Genomic DNA, 17,542 nt, shown 5'->3' with positions numbered 1-17,542 from the left:
GTCATTTCTAGTTTTTGGTTCTTGGCACTTGCAGATTGATATTTTTGAAATATTGTTTTCCTCTGCAGAGGAACCTTTAGTAGCTGTCTTATGCCTTTTTAAAAATCAAGTCTATGCTTAACCTTGGTGTGAGCTCTGTATCGATGTCTTGTTGGGTTCTAGACTTCTGGCTATAACTGAGTTAAAGGCCTGGGAGTCATGGTAAACTGCTACAGCTGCTGCCATAAAATATCATCTGGTTGAGTACTGGAAACATAATAGTAACCATTTTTGACTCTTTTATCAAATTATGATGCATTCATACCTGGTCACTTCTCTGAAAAGATAAAATGGAGCCAGAGAACAATTAAAATAATCATTAAGCAGCAGATGCATGATGAGAGACTGAAGAGATTGCACTTTCATCTGGAAAGAAGAGGACTCAGAGGCAATATAATTGAGGACTTTAAAACATGAGTGAGATGATAAAAGTAGGAGTCTCTAGGGAAAGCAGCAGGGCACAGGGGGTTAAGGTCTGGAATTGGTATTCTACCTGTGCACTTACCAATGGTGCAGCCTCGAGCATGTCATTTACACTTCCCACTGCTGTGGTTTCTCTGTTTGTAAAGTGGGTATGATTGTACCTGTACCTCATAGTGCTATAAGGATTCATTTCTAGAACACCAAAATAAATATGTAGATCCCTTAAAGCTTTGGATATGTTTAAGGACTAACTAAGGAAAACAGTTCATTAAATAACTCAAGTTGTATGGACTGAACATATAAATAGGTTTAAAAAAGTCTGTAGGCATATCTCATTTGTTATGAAAGGCTGGTATGGTCTTTGAGGGCATGAATTCTGAATCATTGAGGATGTCAAAGTTCAACTAGGCTCTTTCCCTCTCTTTTTTTTTTTTTTGGGGGGTTTAAAAATAATAGACTCTCCCTTGTAGTCTTGTTGGAAAAAACTAGCTCAGTGGACCAAGGGTCACAGTTCTTTTTTTTTTTAATAATTTTTATTGGAGTATAGTTGCAAGGGTCACAGTTCTTAATTGAAGTCTTGTTGACGTTCAGGAAACTGTCTTTCTCCATAATCTTTTCTTTCTGGTCATCCCTGTGTAGTTAACGTGGTGTCTCCTGTGTTACCCTGTTGTTCGTCCCCCTAGGACCTGGGGCTTTCTCCCCTAGCTGTCTTCCTCCAGCCAGACACAATGCTGAACACACAGATACTAAATTAAGTGTTTGACGTATGGCACGTACAATTTTGTAAAACAGGGCTTAACTGACCTCTTAGCCTTTGCTTTATATTACCTGTGATGTTGTGCTGTACAGTTACCTCCATTTTATAGGTGGGGAGTTAGGACAGGGAAGTTAAGCAATAGGCTTGAGGTTGTACTGCCAGTAGGTGCAGAGTTAGAATCCTGATGCAGGTGGTCTAACCCCACAGCTCTTAGCTACCCTGCTCTGCTGCTGCCCCACATAGAGATCTCTAGTTCTATTCTGAAATTGCAACATCTCTTGCCTAATCTACTTTAGGAAGCTTGGTGTACCACTAAAATAATGTAATTATTTACTATTACGCTTGCATCCTGAAGTTGACAAGGGGTACATTTTAAATCCTATTTCGCAGTGAAGCTATTGTACCAAAAGATGATCTTCCAGTTCTATGTAATATTGAAGGGGGAAAAAAAATGGAAGAATTGTAGTAAATTAACATAATTAAAGCAGTTTTTTTCTGGGTAACAGACGTGACCATTTTGTTCAGAAATATTTCTCTTTCTCTTTTTCTCGTTTATCCTAGGGTTGCCCCTCTTATTTATCAGATATTCAGATAGGCAACACATTCGCCGAGGAGCAAGCTATATAGATCTTCTTCATTTTAAAAGCTTTCACTTAAATTAGAAGAAATCACATTGTAACTTGCAAGCTAAATGCGGCTTATGAGATAGTTTTATATGGTTCCTGGGAAAAGCTTTATATGTTTCTTTCAGAGTTGAGATATAGTTGAAATGTATCCTACAGACCAATTAAAAAAATCCCTTTAGTTGGAGAAAGGAACAAAATACAATATTCATTAAATTCTTATTGCATATTTGAAAGTTTAACTTGCTTTTAGTCTCTTTTCTTGGTAAGGCCTGATTGAAGCCTGAATCCAGAAATAAAAGACAGGTTGTGGTGGAAACTGTGCTCTGCTCATTCTTTTCTCAACTGTACCATCATATCTTTCTGTGATGGACTAGAGGGATTTCTGTTAGGTTGCACCATTGCCATCTGTCCTACATCCGATTTTTAGAGTTTGACATGCAAAGTCTCACCTGCCAGAACACGCATAATACCTGTGTAGTAGAGGAACTACGTAGCTCAAAAGGAACCGATACACGTACATTCTAAAAATAATCTCCAACAGAAACTGATGTATGATTTTTTTCAAATTGCTTTTAAAATTTCATTTGTGAGATATAGTCACAATTTAAGTTTTCGTAATTTAACTTTAATTAGCGGAACAGAAGCAGATGATTTGTGAAGTTGATTTTTTTTTTTTGCTTTGTTTTTGTTTTACACTTTATAGTGGGACTAATAGAGATTCATAATGTTTAGCTTGTATTTGAGATTTCTGAGCCCAGCATGATGAATCAGAAATAAGTCATCAAGGGCTTCCCTGGTGGCGCAGTGGTTGAGAGTCTGCCTACCGATGCAGGGGACACACAGGTTCGTGCCCTGCTCCGGGAGGATCCCACATGCCGTGGGGCGGCTAGGCCCGTGAGCCATGGCCACTGAACCTGCGCGTCCGGAGCCTGTGCTCCACAACGGGAGAGGCCACAACGGTGAGAGGCCCGCGTACTGAAAAAAAAAAAAAAAAAAAAAAAAGTCATCGACTCTTATTTCATGGATTTACTGTTTGACTTGATAGGTATTACTTGCAGCTCTTGTCTGTTGATCTTTTATTGTTGTTTGCCATTTCCACTAAGAAATAACTAGGCAAATTGAAAAATGAAGTTTTACTTAATTTTGTCAGAACTTCTAAAAACTAAAACTTCTCAAGGAAGTAGAAGTATGAAATAGGGTGAAATTTGAATAATATATGTGGATCTTATGATTTTGCCTTATCTTATTAGAGTATAACTTCAAACTCATTTGTTTGGGAACTTGACTACATAGGCAGTGTGTAAATGCAAATGATAGTAAATGTGATTTAAAATTAGATCTTAAAAATTGAACACTTAGCATCTGTCAGGAACAATTATTAGTGATTTACAAATGTGAGGAAGAAGAACATCATCCTCTTGGTGATTTTTGACTACTGTGTCTTGGTGTTCTTTTCCTCTTCTGTTTATACTGAAAGAATACATAGATTAAAGCAAAAATGAATGCCCTTAGAATTCTTTTTAAAATTCTTTTTAACATGTGTGCAGTGATGTATTCATTTCTTTAAAAAGGCCTTTTCCAGAGACCCCTAGCCTTTTTTTAAGAAATATAGTTTGTTTTTTGGGTGTTCTTATCTATCTATGTGTATATTTTTTTATTATGGGAAAGTTCAAACATATGCAAAAACAAAAGTAGTTAGAAAAGTGTAATGAATTCCTCCTGTACTTGTCTACCAGTTTTAACAATTATCGACTCCTGGCCAGTCTCGTTTCATCAATATGCAGTCCCCTTCCCACCTCTCCCATTACATTTTGAAATAATTTCCAGACATGCTTAATTTCTGACATTTCCAGTGTTCAGTCATAGCAGTGTTCAGTCTCCAATTCAACCAAAATAACCAGTGTTTTTGCTTTTTTCAGAAGGTGAGTGCTTGTGGCAGTGGGATGAGATTAGGTAGAATTCTATGTTCATTTATTTTTTAGTGGATCACCCTGAATTTTTAACCATATGCGTAACCATGATATAGAGATAATAGAATTTGCTACCAATAATATACTCTTTGCATATAATTTTTGTTAAATAAATGCTAGTTTATGGAATAAGGATGATTGGTACAGAATTTGAAATCTACTAAAGGTCTTTCATGCCATTTAAAATTATGTGGTGATTCCTTAAACATTTAAGTCGAGGGAAAAGGTGGAATGCTGTCCTATCTTATCAGTAGCCAATTTTGTAAATACACTTTTTTTCTTGTTGATACTTTAAAAATAATTCTCCACCCCAGCCCCCACCCCAGCTGCTAAGGAAATTCTTTCATGCTCCAATTTACTTGCCCAAACTCTTCATATTTTAAAAAAACTAGTTTTTGGTTTTCATGGGGAAATAGCTTGCATACTTTAATGTTTATATTTTCAGAATTTTATTATAGAACATTTCAAACATATATACAAAAGTAGAATTATATAAAGAACTACCAAGTATCCAGTTCAACAGTTGACAGCCTTATTTCATCCATACCCACATCTACTACCCTGACTCAGCCTTCATTATTTTGAAGCACATTTGACGTCCTATCATTTCATTCATTAATAACTATACTTCAGTATGCTATTTGTGAAGATAAGATTTGAACTTGTAGAAGTTTTACAGCCATACAGAACTCAGTATTTCAAACTAGACTACAAGAGATGCCAACAGGCGGTTCATGATTATTTACGTAATTCCTATTACTTTGTTCTGTTAAGGCTTTATGGAAGAGGTATTAGATGGATTAGTGTTTCTGGGCTCTTGGGGATTGGGGGTGGAGACACGCATGCTGGACCAAGTGAAATACATGGTTTGCATAGGGCTGAAGAGGGAAATCATTCAGCCTATTGATTCAGAATAGACTTGAATAAACCAATATGGCAGAAGTCACTGGGTAAGAGGAGTGGAAAATAGAGTTGAAAGGTTAAGAGAAGACTAGATGACAGAGAATCTCAAATGCAGGGCTAAAATGTTTGGCTCCCTTTTGCTAATGGGTTGAAGTCCGTTGAGGGCATTTAAACTGGCACTTTGGTAATAGTGGTGTTTGAGGAAGAGCAGTCTGGCTAGTTTAGGATGCAAAGAGGCTAGCAAATAGAAAATCAGCCTATTGTGGTGATTGAGACTTGAGGTGATAAAGACTTGATTTAGGCAGTGGCAATGGAAATGGAAAGGAAGGATGGATTCAAAGGTGATTATGAAGGAACTGGATTTCATAATTGATCAGAGATGGGAGATAGTAAGATAGATAAGAGTAGATAAATTCTGCCTGGAACAAACTATAGAGGAGGGCTGAGGATGTTCATTTTAGGAAAGGCCTACATTTAAAGTTTGGGAGGAAAGGAGTTAAGGGGGACTGGGAGCTGACATTTAGATGGATTTTCCTGTGTGTATGTCATGTAGTTTTGAAAAAATTGGTATATATTTCTTCGAATTAATTGGTTTGGCAGTTTTCTGATTGTACTAAGGTACAAAAAGATAATGTTAATTTCAGACTTTTAGTCTCAGCTAAAATTTGATTTCTGGAGACAATTGCTATTTAAAGTTAGAGAAATCTTTCTTTCAATACTTAACACTCTTGTAAGTAACAAGTGAACTTTAACACTTAGAGGGATAGAAAAAATAGAAAGTTGATGTTTCTTTATTCTCAAACTTTTCCAATGCTGTAGCTTCTAGAATTTTTATTATTCCCCACAAAGCACTTCCTGATGTAGTTGGAGAGCCATGCGCCTTAGAACTTGCTCTTGAGCCATAGACCTATCCATCTGCCGTCCACGACGCTCCTTCCTGCCGAATAGGCCAGTCCATCTGCTTCCACTCTGGTTGCCGCCACCCCCACAGTTCATCCTGTTAGAAACTGGTTTGAAGGTATACTTGTGTTTGCTCAGACCTCTGGTCTCTTCATAATGGTTTGACTGGACATCATGATTGTCCATTTTACCAAAGTAACATGAAAAAATACGTTTGCTCTACTACTCATTTTCAGAGTGCAGTTTCACATGCAAGCAGCGGTCTTCAGAGAGTTAATTTTCATATCATAGACTGGCAGGGCATATTACAGTTGTCTTGCTCCGGTAATGCCGTTTACAGATGAGTTTGTAGAGTGACATAATGGGAATACTACTAAGTTAAGGTGACCGTTATTTAAGTCTTTCTGGTATCTCAATAAAGTTTTTTTAGATTTGAAAGTCAGATGCCAAATAAAATTTCTTTCCTTTTGATAATCTATAGTTAGAAACCTCTAAGGTAGAGTTAGGTTTAAAAAGTGCTTTAAATCAACTATACTTCAATTAAAAAAAAAGTTGCTTTAAACAGCTTAATCAAAATGAAGGCAAGCAAAGACATAGTTCAAGTGATGAAATGTTCTAATATGAACCAGAAAAATGTAACTCATGCTTTTGATTTTCATTTAATAGTTACTTTTCTTCAGGATATTTAGTGGGGAGGACAAGTTAAAGGTGAGATCACAGGTTAGCTCAGGATAGGCAGATCTAGGGGGCAGTTGGTAGGGAAATTTTTTGTGGTTGAAAGTGAAATATTAGTATTTCATTACCAGGATTAGAAGTAATCGCTTTGGGCAGAGAAAACTGAAAGTGACTAATATCCTTCACTAGTCTACTAGAGTTAAAAAAAAATAATAATTTCCCTGAGTTACAATTTGATGCTTTGAGAATAAAAGCTTAGTCACATTAAGTCCTGGTGTGCCTGAGACTGTTACCTAACAGCAGCCATCTTAGAGGGCAGACAGATGATAACTTAGTCACTTTAGTGACATACAGTCATTTTGTTTATCTAGCACTGACTTCCTCGGCCCCTTCCAGAGTCATTTTGCCGTTGTGCAATAGTCCCTATGGACAGAATTTCTGCTTAACTATTCCCATGGGCCTTGCCTTTCTAATATGCTTGCGTTCATCTCCTGCAGAGGAAGGTCCCTGGTCTTAAAATCCCCTGGGGCAGCCAGGTTGACTTTCCTTAAAGCACCAAACACAAGCTGTAGCAGTTATGGAGAAGAAAATGGCTTGTAGCACGTTCTGAAGGCAACAGTGTGTATGACCAGTACTTGTAGCTGTGCATTACAGTTGCTTGTATCTGTATATCAAGTAGTTTATCAGAATCTTATTTACCAGTAACTGGAATATCTGGTTATAAGGACTATATGCCTATTTTAGCTTAATTAAAATTATTCGTAATTATATAAGTGATATAATAACAGGGTACTCTTTACCAATTTTTCATTAACTTGGGTTTTTTAGTAATACTTCACTTCTTATGTAGTATAAGATTAACCATGAAAATATTTTCCAGTTCAGTTTTTAAATTCCAGACAATGTAAGTTTTATATAAGCATAGACTTTTCTGTTCCATTGTGTCTGCAAATGAAAACCATGTTCTTAACTATTCAACTGAGAGGTTTTTTTTTTTGCTCTCAGAAGTTACTTTGTTCAGTATTAGCCTATATACGTTATGTTTGAGGGTCTTAATAAGGGAATCGTAATTTTTGGTTGTTTACTAATCAAGGGAATGTTTAGAATTGTAATGAAGTAGAATTGAGGGATAGTCAAATTATTTCTAAGTGGGCTTTCAGAATCACAGACAACTTCATAGATGCAGTGACATTTCAGCTGGGCTTGGAGGATTTAATAGTTTTATGATAGACAGGATATTGCTTATGCTCAACCTTCCACCTGGAAGACATGGCTGGAAGTCAAAGGTACATGGCATATTTTGGTGACGTTGAGCTTAGAATATGAGGTGTGTTAAAGGCTGGTAGGAAAAAGTCAGGGAAAAAAAAAAAAACCTGAACAGATGGAAGGTTTTTGATGTTCTGTTAAGGATGCAAAACTATTTTGTCAGCACTGGGGAGTCTCTGAACATTTAGAACTTGGTATTGGATGTGTGGGCTGAGGGATGGAGCACTGAACATTGTGTTTGGCCTTCTAGCTTGAAGATTAGTTGCTAAATACACAATGATGCTACAATAGAGGGCAACACAAGAAGATCAGGTTTGGGGGTGGAAGTTTGCAGTGAGCAGAAATGATTCAAGTTTTAAACAGTATTGAGGGTTATGTGCTATTTTATTTTGTGATACTGAGCATATTTGGAAATCTGGGTTAGAATGGGAGTTGAGGTTTATTTATACATAATTCTATATCCTTTCCTCTGCTGTGTTCTGGTTGTTGTTGGTTCTTTCTATCCTGTTACATTCTGGTCTTAACTGGTTGTTATCTTCATCTGTAGGCTGAATTCTATACCTTGAATTGTGTTTCAGGAATAGCTACGTCATGTGATTGTGGAAAAAGAATGTTGATACGATCTTCAGTTGTGTTGAAGTCTGTGGTGGCAGAATACCATGGAGTTTGTGACAGACTGGGGTGTGTTGATTTGGACTTGACCCAGAGAGAAGTTTCGCTGTTCCAGGGAAATGTAAAATGCTTGGCTTTCCAGCCTTTTCTCTTTTGTCTTCCTGTTGAATTATTTTTCTTTTATTGTAGTCAGTTGGTGCAAGGTTAAGTTCTCAATATGACATGTTGGCTTCTTTGAGAGGTGTTTGAGAATTCTCACAATTCTCTTCTGGTGACATATCCCACTGCAGTTTATTCTGGCACATTTGGTTCAGAAAATTTTTTAGATGAGACTTTGGGGTATTCTTCCTATAAAATTGTTCTTACATTTCAGTGCAATATGGGAAAAACTTTTTTAGGAAAGACTAGTTTAGTTTAGCCCTCTATATAATTCCGGGACTTCTGTCATTTTCCAGCTTTGACAGTTTTTCTTATAGGAGGTAAGTTAGTCTTGATATCCTTCTCTCAGATAAGAGTTAGGCTAACAAAAGTCATGTCAGCATCATACAAACACTTTTGCAAATGTTTGCCTTAGTTTTCTCCTTTCAGTAACGTTAGGGAGCATTTACATATTGTCAGAAATTCAATAATTTATTTTTTCTGTTGTGAACGTTATGAGTTCAAATCGGTAGCGCAAAGATTATATGGGTTCCAAGTGTTGTGTAAATGTGTTGTTAACAAGATTTGTTGACTTCAGAACAATTTATTTTGAAGTTCTTTGTGATTACTGTTGGCATTGTGTATATGTAATACAGAAAAAAAAATTTCAAGAATCAATTTGGAAAATTTGAAAGATTGAAGACGTTTGCAGTGTGCACATTGTGTTGTGCATGCTGTTTGGGTTGGGATTCTGTTAATGGTTGCTGGGTGAGTGACCAGTGGGGTAATCGGTATTCACATCTGTTATGTGCTCCAGGGGTGTACCTAGTGGAGTATTATATTAGGTGGCACATTATCTCTTTTTACAGGAGATAAAAAGTTATAATTAAGTTCCTTTAAAACTTCTAATATTTCTTTGAAAAAAAATATGTAAAATCGTGATGAGATAATAATTGGGAGCAGAAAAGAAGGCATGAAGAAAAGGTTTATGTAGTGATCTAGGGTAAATATTGTTGTCTTTTGTACAATTAATGTTATCTTTCTTCTAGTCCAAGTGGTAAGAAGTTCAGAAGCAAACCTCAGTTGGCAAGGTACCTGGGAAATACTGTTGACCTCAGCAGTTTTGACTTCAGAACTGGAAAGATGATGCCTAGTAAATTACAGAAGAACAAACAGAGACTGCGGAATGATCCTCTCAATCAAAATAAGGTTGGTTAATTTACTTATAGCAAATGAGTGCTATTCCACAGGCTCTCCCCAAAGTATCTTACATTGTACTATGTCACTGGAATTTTGGTTGTCTGAATGTCCCAGTTTTTTTTTCTCCTCCCCCTCCAAAGCATTTTGACTTATATATCTGATTAATTTTCTGGTAGTTGGCTTACAGAGAGATAGCCTAAGTAAAATTGTGCACAGTTGAAAACAACATTTCAGTATCTGTCTAGGCCAACATACATCACACTTTTGGCCCATTGGGACTATTTACAAAAGATTTCTTTGTTGATGTTAATTGTCTCCTTTATTCCCCCCCTTAAAATAGTTCCTGTTGCCCAAAAAGAGGCAAAATTTTATTGTGGTGCAAGTATCCTTACCTACCACATCGTTTACACTTACCTGTTAATTTTCAGGATTAGGATTTGAGAAAGAGCAGTTTTTATTTTGACTTTTTGATGATGTTGAGGATAGTGACCTTTAGGAATAATATTCTCATTCTAATACTGTGATTGGAGATTGTTCCATTAGCTCTTACTTTAACTGAGTTGCTTAGTTGATGGTTTATTGTACAGGAATTTAAATGAGTAGCATTTGAATTCTGATGCTAATTTAATTGTATTAAAGCACCCAGTATCTTTACAGAGAAAGCTCCCCACCTCCTCGTGGCCCCGAAACAACGAATCTTAGATAACCTTTTTTTTTTCCCCCGGTTTTTTTCTCTCTAAATTTCAGAGAAACGCATGTATGTGTGTTGCCACCACCGTTGTGTCACACTGACCATGCAAATGGTGGAGGGAAAAGGAAGGGCTCTTCTTTCTAGGTATTTGGCCGATGTAGCCCTGCGTGCCCCTTGGGAGTGCCGCGTTCATTTGAGGAACCGGGCCGGGCACGGTTTGATGTGCTGGCTCTGCCACTTACCAGCTCATGCAGCCATGGGCCACTTTATTAACCTCTGATGGCCTCCGATTTCTCATGTGTAAAATTTAGGTAATAAAATCTTTCCTTTAGTTGTTGTGAGGAGTAAACAGGAATTTATGTGAAATCACCTAGCAAGTTCCTTTCCTGTTCCCGTTGTAGCTTCCTAAGCAGCGAGCTACCTCAGTGAACAGTGTTGTCTGGTGGCCAGTGTAGGAAACTTTTCTGACCCAAGCTCTCTTCCTCCTCACCTTTTACTTTTCTTGGAGAATATGGGGTCTCTGCTTCATATCCCTCTTTTTTTTTTTTTCAGAATTTAGCTTAACAGTTGTCTTTTTTTTTTTTTTTAAACAATAGTTTGATTTCCAAAAAAATGGTGTGGAGGTGAGAATGCACTGTTTCCTCACATACTGCGTTAGTTACCTGGCATGGTTTCCAAAGGGGCATCGGCAAGTACCATGTTTAGAGGCAGAGCGGGAAGGGAAGGCTGGAATTGCCTCCGTATCGCTTAACTATGGTGTTACCGTGGGTTGATGGTTCTGAAGGTGTTAAGGACGATACGAGGTAGTGGTAGGAGTCAGGGGCGCTCAGGTTGGGACCTTGAGTGTGTAGAGGCGAAGCTGGGTGATTTCAGCTTAAGAAAGTCTTTATTCTGGGCTTATTCTGCTGCTTAAATGTACGGAGGAAAATTACGATTTATTTTTCTGAAACTGCCTTTTTAAAACTCTGAACAGTGCTGGCTGTCTTTTGAAGGGGCTTAAATATTTATGAAATGAATGGAATGCTTTCAAGCTACTCTGTTGTTACCAGAATCACAGTTAAGCTGCGCTAAGTGTAATATGAAGATATACTTCCTGGTAGTTATGATTCACTAAAAACCTAAAACTAATTCGTCTCTTTAGTTTGTATGCACCTTTCCGCTCTAGCTGCGCTGGACCGCTCGTCATCCTGCACCGTGGCATGTGCTTTCAAGATTCTGCTTGCTCATGTGCTGTTTCCTCTGCTTGGAATGTGCTTCCCCCTTCCCCTCCATCTGGTGAACTGCTCCTCATCCAAGGCCCAGCTCCATTGTCTCCGTCTCTGTGAAGCGCGCTCTGCATCCTCCAGGCAGAACCAGTCCTTCCTTCCATAATGCCTCCCTGGTGCTTGGCCATTGTATTTGTGATTGTTTGTCGGTTTCAGCTAGAGTGTGAGCTCCCTGAGGGCAGGGTCCATGTCTTTTGTTTTGTTTTGGTATATTTAGTCCAAAGCCTAGCATACGGTAGGTACTTAATAAATGTTTGCTGAATGTTTGTGTATTATTCACCTCATTCCAGAAGTTTACAGTGGTCATAAATGTTTACTGAATAAATTAATATACCATACATATTTTGGAAATGCCTTTTATTATCATTGTTTTCTAAAGCTCTCTGTCTGAATTTGGGGGGGCCTGATTTATTTTTGTATCTGATTTTATTTTAGTTGAGTAGACAGAAGATGGAGTTTCTCCTTTTTTTTTTTAAGTACACTCTCTTTTGGAGTAACACCAACATTAAATATCTCTATAAAGCAGAAAACATGTTTGTGGGTAATTAATAATAACTATATTAAGTATTTTTTATAATAATACAGTATAAAGAAAATGAGAGATTTAAAGTGATAAACAGGAATCTGAGGTAGTGTTTAGCTATGTAGTTGTGAACCTGGCTGAAGTGCTTTATTAATTGTATTATTATTTCTTAGTATTCACTGGTTTGTCTTATTTTTTAGATTCCACATGTAAATGATAACATAGTGTTTGTCTTTCTCTGTCTGACTTATTTCACTTAGCGTAATACCCTCCAGGTCCATCCATATTGTTGCAAGTGGCAAAATTTCATTCTTTTTTTTATGGCTGAGTAGTATTCAGGGGTGTGTGTGTGTGTGTGTGTATATCTATCTATATGTATATCTTTATATATCACATCTTCTTTATCCATTCATCTGTTGATGGGTGCTTAGATTGCTTCCATATCTTGGCTACTGTAAATAATGCTGCTTGTGAACATTGGGGTGCCTGTATCTTTTCAAATTAGTGCTTTCGTTTTCTTTGGCTGTATACCTAGGAGTGAAATTTTTTTAAAGACTCGTATCTTTAAAGAATTAGAAATGTAATGAACAAAATAAACTTTGAAACAGGCTGAATTGTAGTTTATATTGACTGATTATAAATTGTGATTTTAATGTATCTTTTATATCAAAGGGGAATTTACTGGGTGAATATCTTCAGGTGTGTTTGGAAAAATATCTTTTGAAGATCTTTGCAAAATGGTTTTAAATTCTTTTAGGATTAGTGGGTACAATGGAGTGGAAATTATCTTTCGATTGATACTTACTAAGGTTTTTGCAGTACCTATTCCCATTTGTCTCAAACTCAGTCTTAACCTTACCCTGAAAATCTGTTCCATTCTTGATTACATTGTACCTTATTGATTTTCTTGCCACTGCCTTGATTATTTCCAGCCGCTACTTCCATCTCTTCAAATATCGAGTATGTTACTAAAGATATTCCATTAGATTAATGGAAAAAGACTAGAGAAAGATTTGGAAGTCATCAACCTAGAGCTGATATTTGAAGTCATGAGCAGCTTTCTCAAAGCTTACTCAGAGAGAGAAGTTGTAGAGCAGCACTATCAATAGCAGTTTCTGTGACGATGGAGATGTTTTAGCCACCAGCCACATTTGGCTGCTGAGTACTTGAAATGTGGCTAGTGTGATTGAATAACTGAACTTTTAGTTTTATTTAAAGTTTAAGTAGCCATATGTGCCTAGTGGCTACCATATTGGACTGCACAGTTCTAGAGCTATGCCTCTCAATACAACTTTTGCTTCGAAAGCTGAATATTGTCTAGGTATTTATGCAGGCTTTGCTTTTTCAAAGAGGAGATGTTTCAGTGTTTTATAGATATGATCCTCAACATTTTATGAAGGAAATTCATTTCTTAAAAAGATACATTTCTTTAAAAATTAGAGAACAGTCTTAAGATTGGGTAAAGAAGAGTACGGTGTTTCTCAGTGCAGGATATGTTTAAGGAACTTGAGTAGCTTGGTTTTCTTGCTAGAAATTTATTTTAATGTTTCAGATGTGTAAATATTAAACTGAATTCCTTGTGTTTCCAGCTCTTAACAACACTGAAATGTTTATGAATTAAATCTACAAAACTAATAAAATTCAAGTTCCCTAACATTAATGTGGCATATATTTTACAGCTTGCTCACAATATGAATATGGTATGGAACAAATTAATATTTTAGCCTGACTTGTCAATTCTGCTAATACCTTGGAAAGACTCAGTTCTTTCATCACATTTCACAAATTTGAAACATTTGGAAATAAAGAGCATTATGTTCTCTTGAAGGAATTAATTGTATAAGTCTGCCATTATTTTCTCATGAATTACCTTGGTTTATGGTAGTATGCTATTGTGATTATAAACACAGCATTGGATTCTGTATGGTTGTGTCCTAAGTACTTAATCAAACCATCTAGCAGGTGTTTGCTTTAATTATCTTCAACAAAATAATAACAGATTCTTGTAGAGAGCTAATATATCTTGGGAGCAGTATTTGTGCAAGTTGAGAAACTTAAGTGAGCTGGTGGTAATGGTGGAAGTCAGATTGGGTATTGGATAGGTGAATATCCAGTAGGTGTGATTTGGGAAAAGGGAAGACTGGAAGTAGGGAGAGCAGTTTGAGTTGTTTTAGTCCAGAAAAATAATGATGGCTTGAATTAATGCTGTATTAGGAGGTATGAAAATGTGTGAGACTCAGTCAACAGAAATTAGTAGATATGAGTACCTGATGATTGTAGAGAGAGGGAATTGTTGGTGCTAGCTACAATTCTGGCTTGAGTCACTTGGGGGTGACTTGGGGGTCAGTAGGAAGTAGGACAAGAAGAGCAGGTTTGGGGAGGGGGTTACTTTGAGTTGGTGTAACAACCAAGAGATCACCTGTCTCATCTCTATAACTTATCTGTTGACATCCTATTGACCTTACACTTTGGCCCAAGGTTTTAATCTCCATACCAGTCTCCTTTATCTAGACCACTGCTAAATTTTAGGTTATCTTACTATACAGATGAGAAGTTGTTATGGCCAGTAAGTTATAGTGAGATGATTGAAGTTTTCAGATCCATCATGAAGAACATTTTTCCTAAACCGTGGCTCTCTAGGAGCAATATGGCATGCTTTCTGCCAATGTACATAGTTTGTTTTGATGTCTTAATCTCATGTTGGCAGTCTGCTGAGTTATAAGTTTTTGTTTTGTTTTGTTTTTTTGCGGTACACGGGCTTCTCACTGGTGTGGCCCTCTCCCGTTGCGGAGCACAGGCTCCGACGCGCATGAGCAGCGGCCATGGCTCACGGGCCCAGCCGCTCTGCGGCATGTGGGATCTTCCCGGACCGGGGCACGAACCCGTGTCCCCTGCGTCGGCAGGCGGATTCGCAACCACTGCGCCACCAGGGAAGCCCTGAGTTATAAGTTTTTTGTACTCTTTATTTCCCATTATTTCATGGTGTAACATCTCTATAATTGACAGTGACTTTGCCAAAAACACCATCTGAGGATTTATTTTCCCATGGGATGTTTGTGTAGGACTGGCTGTGTATCTACAAGCATAACTTCATGTTAAATACTAATAAATGAACAAGTCTGGGGATTATTTTACATTGGTAATCTTGAGGTATATAATACAGATGACTATGCTTAATAATTTTGACATGGATATTGTAGACCATGTTGAGTTAGTAATTTCCACTTAACGTAGCATGGGTACGTTTCAGGCTGACAGAGTATTCAGGAGTAAGGGCTGCATAACAAGACCTTACATGTAACAGACACCTTATGCATCATTTATTCGACAAAAAGTTTTTAGCACATTCTGTGTGCTCAGACATTATTCCAGATTCTGGAAATATAGTAGAGGAAGATGATGTGTTTGTGGAGCTTATTATTCTAGTGGTATGACAAACTAATACACAATTTAAGTATTAAATGCTACACAGTAAATTAAGTAAGAATGGTTGAGATTGACTAGGTGGCTATTTTAGGCTGAGTGATCAGGAAAGCTTTTTGGAGGGTGTGATTTTTGGCCAAGATCTGAATGAGAAGGAGCCAGCTTTTTAAAAACCAGAGGGAATAGCCAGTGCAAAATCCTTAAGGCTGGTTACATTTAGCATATAAGGGGAGAAAGTAGGCCATGGTGGCTGGAGGTTAGTGAGTGGGAGGGGGTACTTGGTGAGGTCAAGGAAGAAGACAAACCTAATGACAGGACTTGGGAAGCCACCATAAGGAGTGGTATGGAATGCTTATTTGTGGCCTTTATGTAGGGAGCGATATGCTCTCTGGCTGCTGTGTGGAGAATATACTGTAGAGGTGCAGAAGTGAGAGCTGGGGGCCAGTTATAGCAGGAGGCTATTTACCCAGGCTGGGATGATGATGCCTTGGACAGTGGTCGTTTAATGAATAAAGAAAGAGTAAGATGTAGCAAGAGACACTAGAGGGGCTTCCCTGGTGGCGCAGTGGTTGAGAGTCTGCCTGCCGATGCAGGAGACACGGGTTCGCGCCCCGGTCTGGGAAGATCCCACATGCCGCGGAGCGGCTGGGCCCGTGAGCCATGGCCGCTGAGCCTGCGCGTCCGGAGCCTGTGCTCTGCAACGGGAGAGGCCACGGCAGTGGGAGGCCCGTGTACCGCAAAAAAAAAAAAAAAAAAGAAAAAAAAAGACACTAGAACTACAGTTGACCTTTGAACAACACATTTGAACTGCATGCATCCACTTATATGCAGATTTTTTTCCATAGTAAATACTGCAGTACTACACGATCAGCAGTTGGTTGAATCCATGGATGCAGGACCACGGATCCAGAGGGCTGACTATAAGTTATATGCCGATTTTCATTTGTGCGGAGGGTTGACGCCTAAACTCCCGCGTCGTTCAAAGGTCAACTGTATTTAGTATTCCAGAGAACTTCTGATTTTCTCATATGCAGAAATATCCTTAATAAATAAATAAAGGATATTTATTTATCTTTAGCTGATGAATGAAGATAACAAGTTATTAACAACTAACAACACTGTTCCATTTTTTGGCTGATTTGAGGTAGGTGTTTAGGTATGGATTGTATAAAGATTGCTAGGAAGCAAAAAGTGAACAGAAGAACTTTATCCATGTTAGCAATAGACTTGCTGATGAGAGTATACTGTTCAGTATGAGAGCAGGTTTAGCATGTTATAAGTTAGTACCTCAAAGGTATCAAAGTACAATAGAGCTTTTGGGAGGGTCTGGCTTGGCCTTTGTGCTAATAATGAAGGTGGATTTGGGGACATAGGTGCCCATGGTATGGTTTTGTCAAGATTTATTTTGGATGCCTGGTTTTCTGTCAACAATTGAGTGAATTTCGCCAAGTTTTATAGGTCTTGAAGAGTTAGCTGACTTTGTAGACTGTAGGTCAACGAGAGAATGAAGCCCTACAGAAAACTACTTGGGTGACTGTTTCCATAATTCTAGGGATGTGTACTCAGCTAGTGCCAACATAGATGTAAAGGAGATAATGAATTCCATGCAGTTGATGCCTTAGTTTGAGTAGAGCTGTTCTGGTTGAAACTCATTAATCTTTTGCCATCTGTCCTTTAATGAACCCATATTAACTAAAGCTCCAAGAAGTTATTTTTTCAAACAAAACTCTTCAAAACTTGATTTCAATGATGAATTTCAAACCTCCACTTCTTCAGTTAACTACAAGTATATGTCCTTTTTTAATGAGCTCAAAGTATAGTACACCCATTTCATTATTTTTTTAATATTCCATTGATCTCCTTAAAAAGGTAATATCTTATTCCTCATTTAGGATATTACATGAAGTGGATTTTCGGTACAAAATCATAGATCCCAGGTATATTTTTCTTTACTTTTTGCAGAAACCTGTGAAGCTTGCACAACCTTCTGAATCTACTAAAACCCCACTGAGTTGTATACTTTAAAATGGTGAATTTTATGGTGTGTGAATTATATAAAAAACTGAAGGGTTGTAAAGCACTTTGCATTGTTGGCTTTTGATTTTTGTGGAAACGCATTAGCTGTTGGCTA

The 17,542-nt window shown here is 37.6% G+C and overlaps 1 protein-coding gene across 2 annotated transcripts in view; it reads left to right on the top strand.

Annotated features, from left to right (window-relative positions):
• The window catches only part of MBD2 (methyl-CpG binding domain protein 2), a 63,970-nt gene that overhangs the window by 4,471 nt on the left and 41,957 nt on the right, over nt 1–17,542 (top strand). For both annotated transcript variants that reach the window (XM_081252574.1, XM_081252573.1), the window contains exon 2: nt 9,359–9,518. In XM_081252574.1, the coding sequence (XP_081108700.1) occupies nt 9,359–9,518 (160 nt within the window). The remainder of the gene's footprint in view (nt 1–9,358; nt 9,519–17,542) is intronic.

The sequence above is a fragment of the Mesoplodon bidens genome, assembly GCF_964165515.1.
Source record: "Mesoplodon bidens genome assembly, chromosome: 13".
NCBI lineage: Eukaryota > Metazoa > Chordata > Mammalia > Artiodactyla > Ziphiidae > Mesoplodon > Mesoplodon bidens.
The sequence above is the reverse complement of the archived record's forward strand: the minus strand, read 5'-3'. Positions and strand labels throughout refer to the sequence as shown.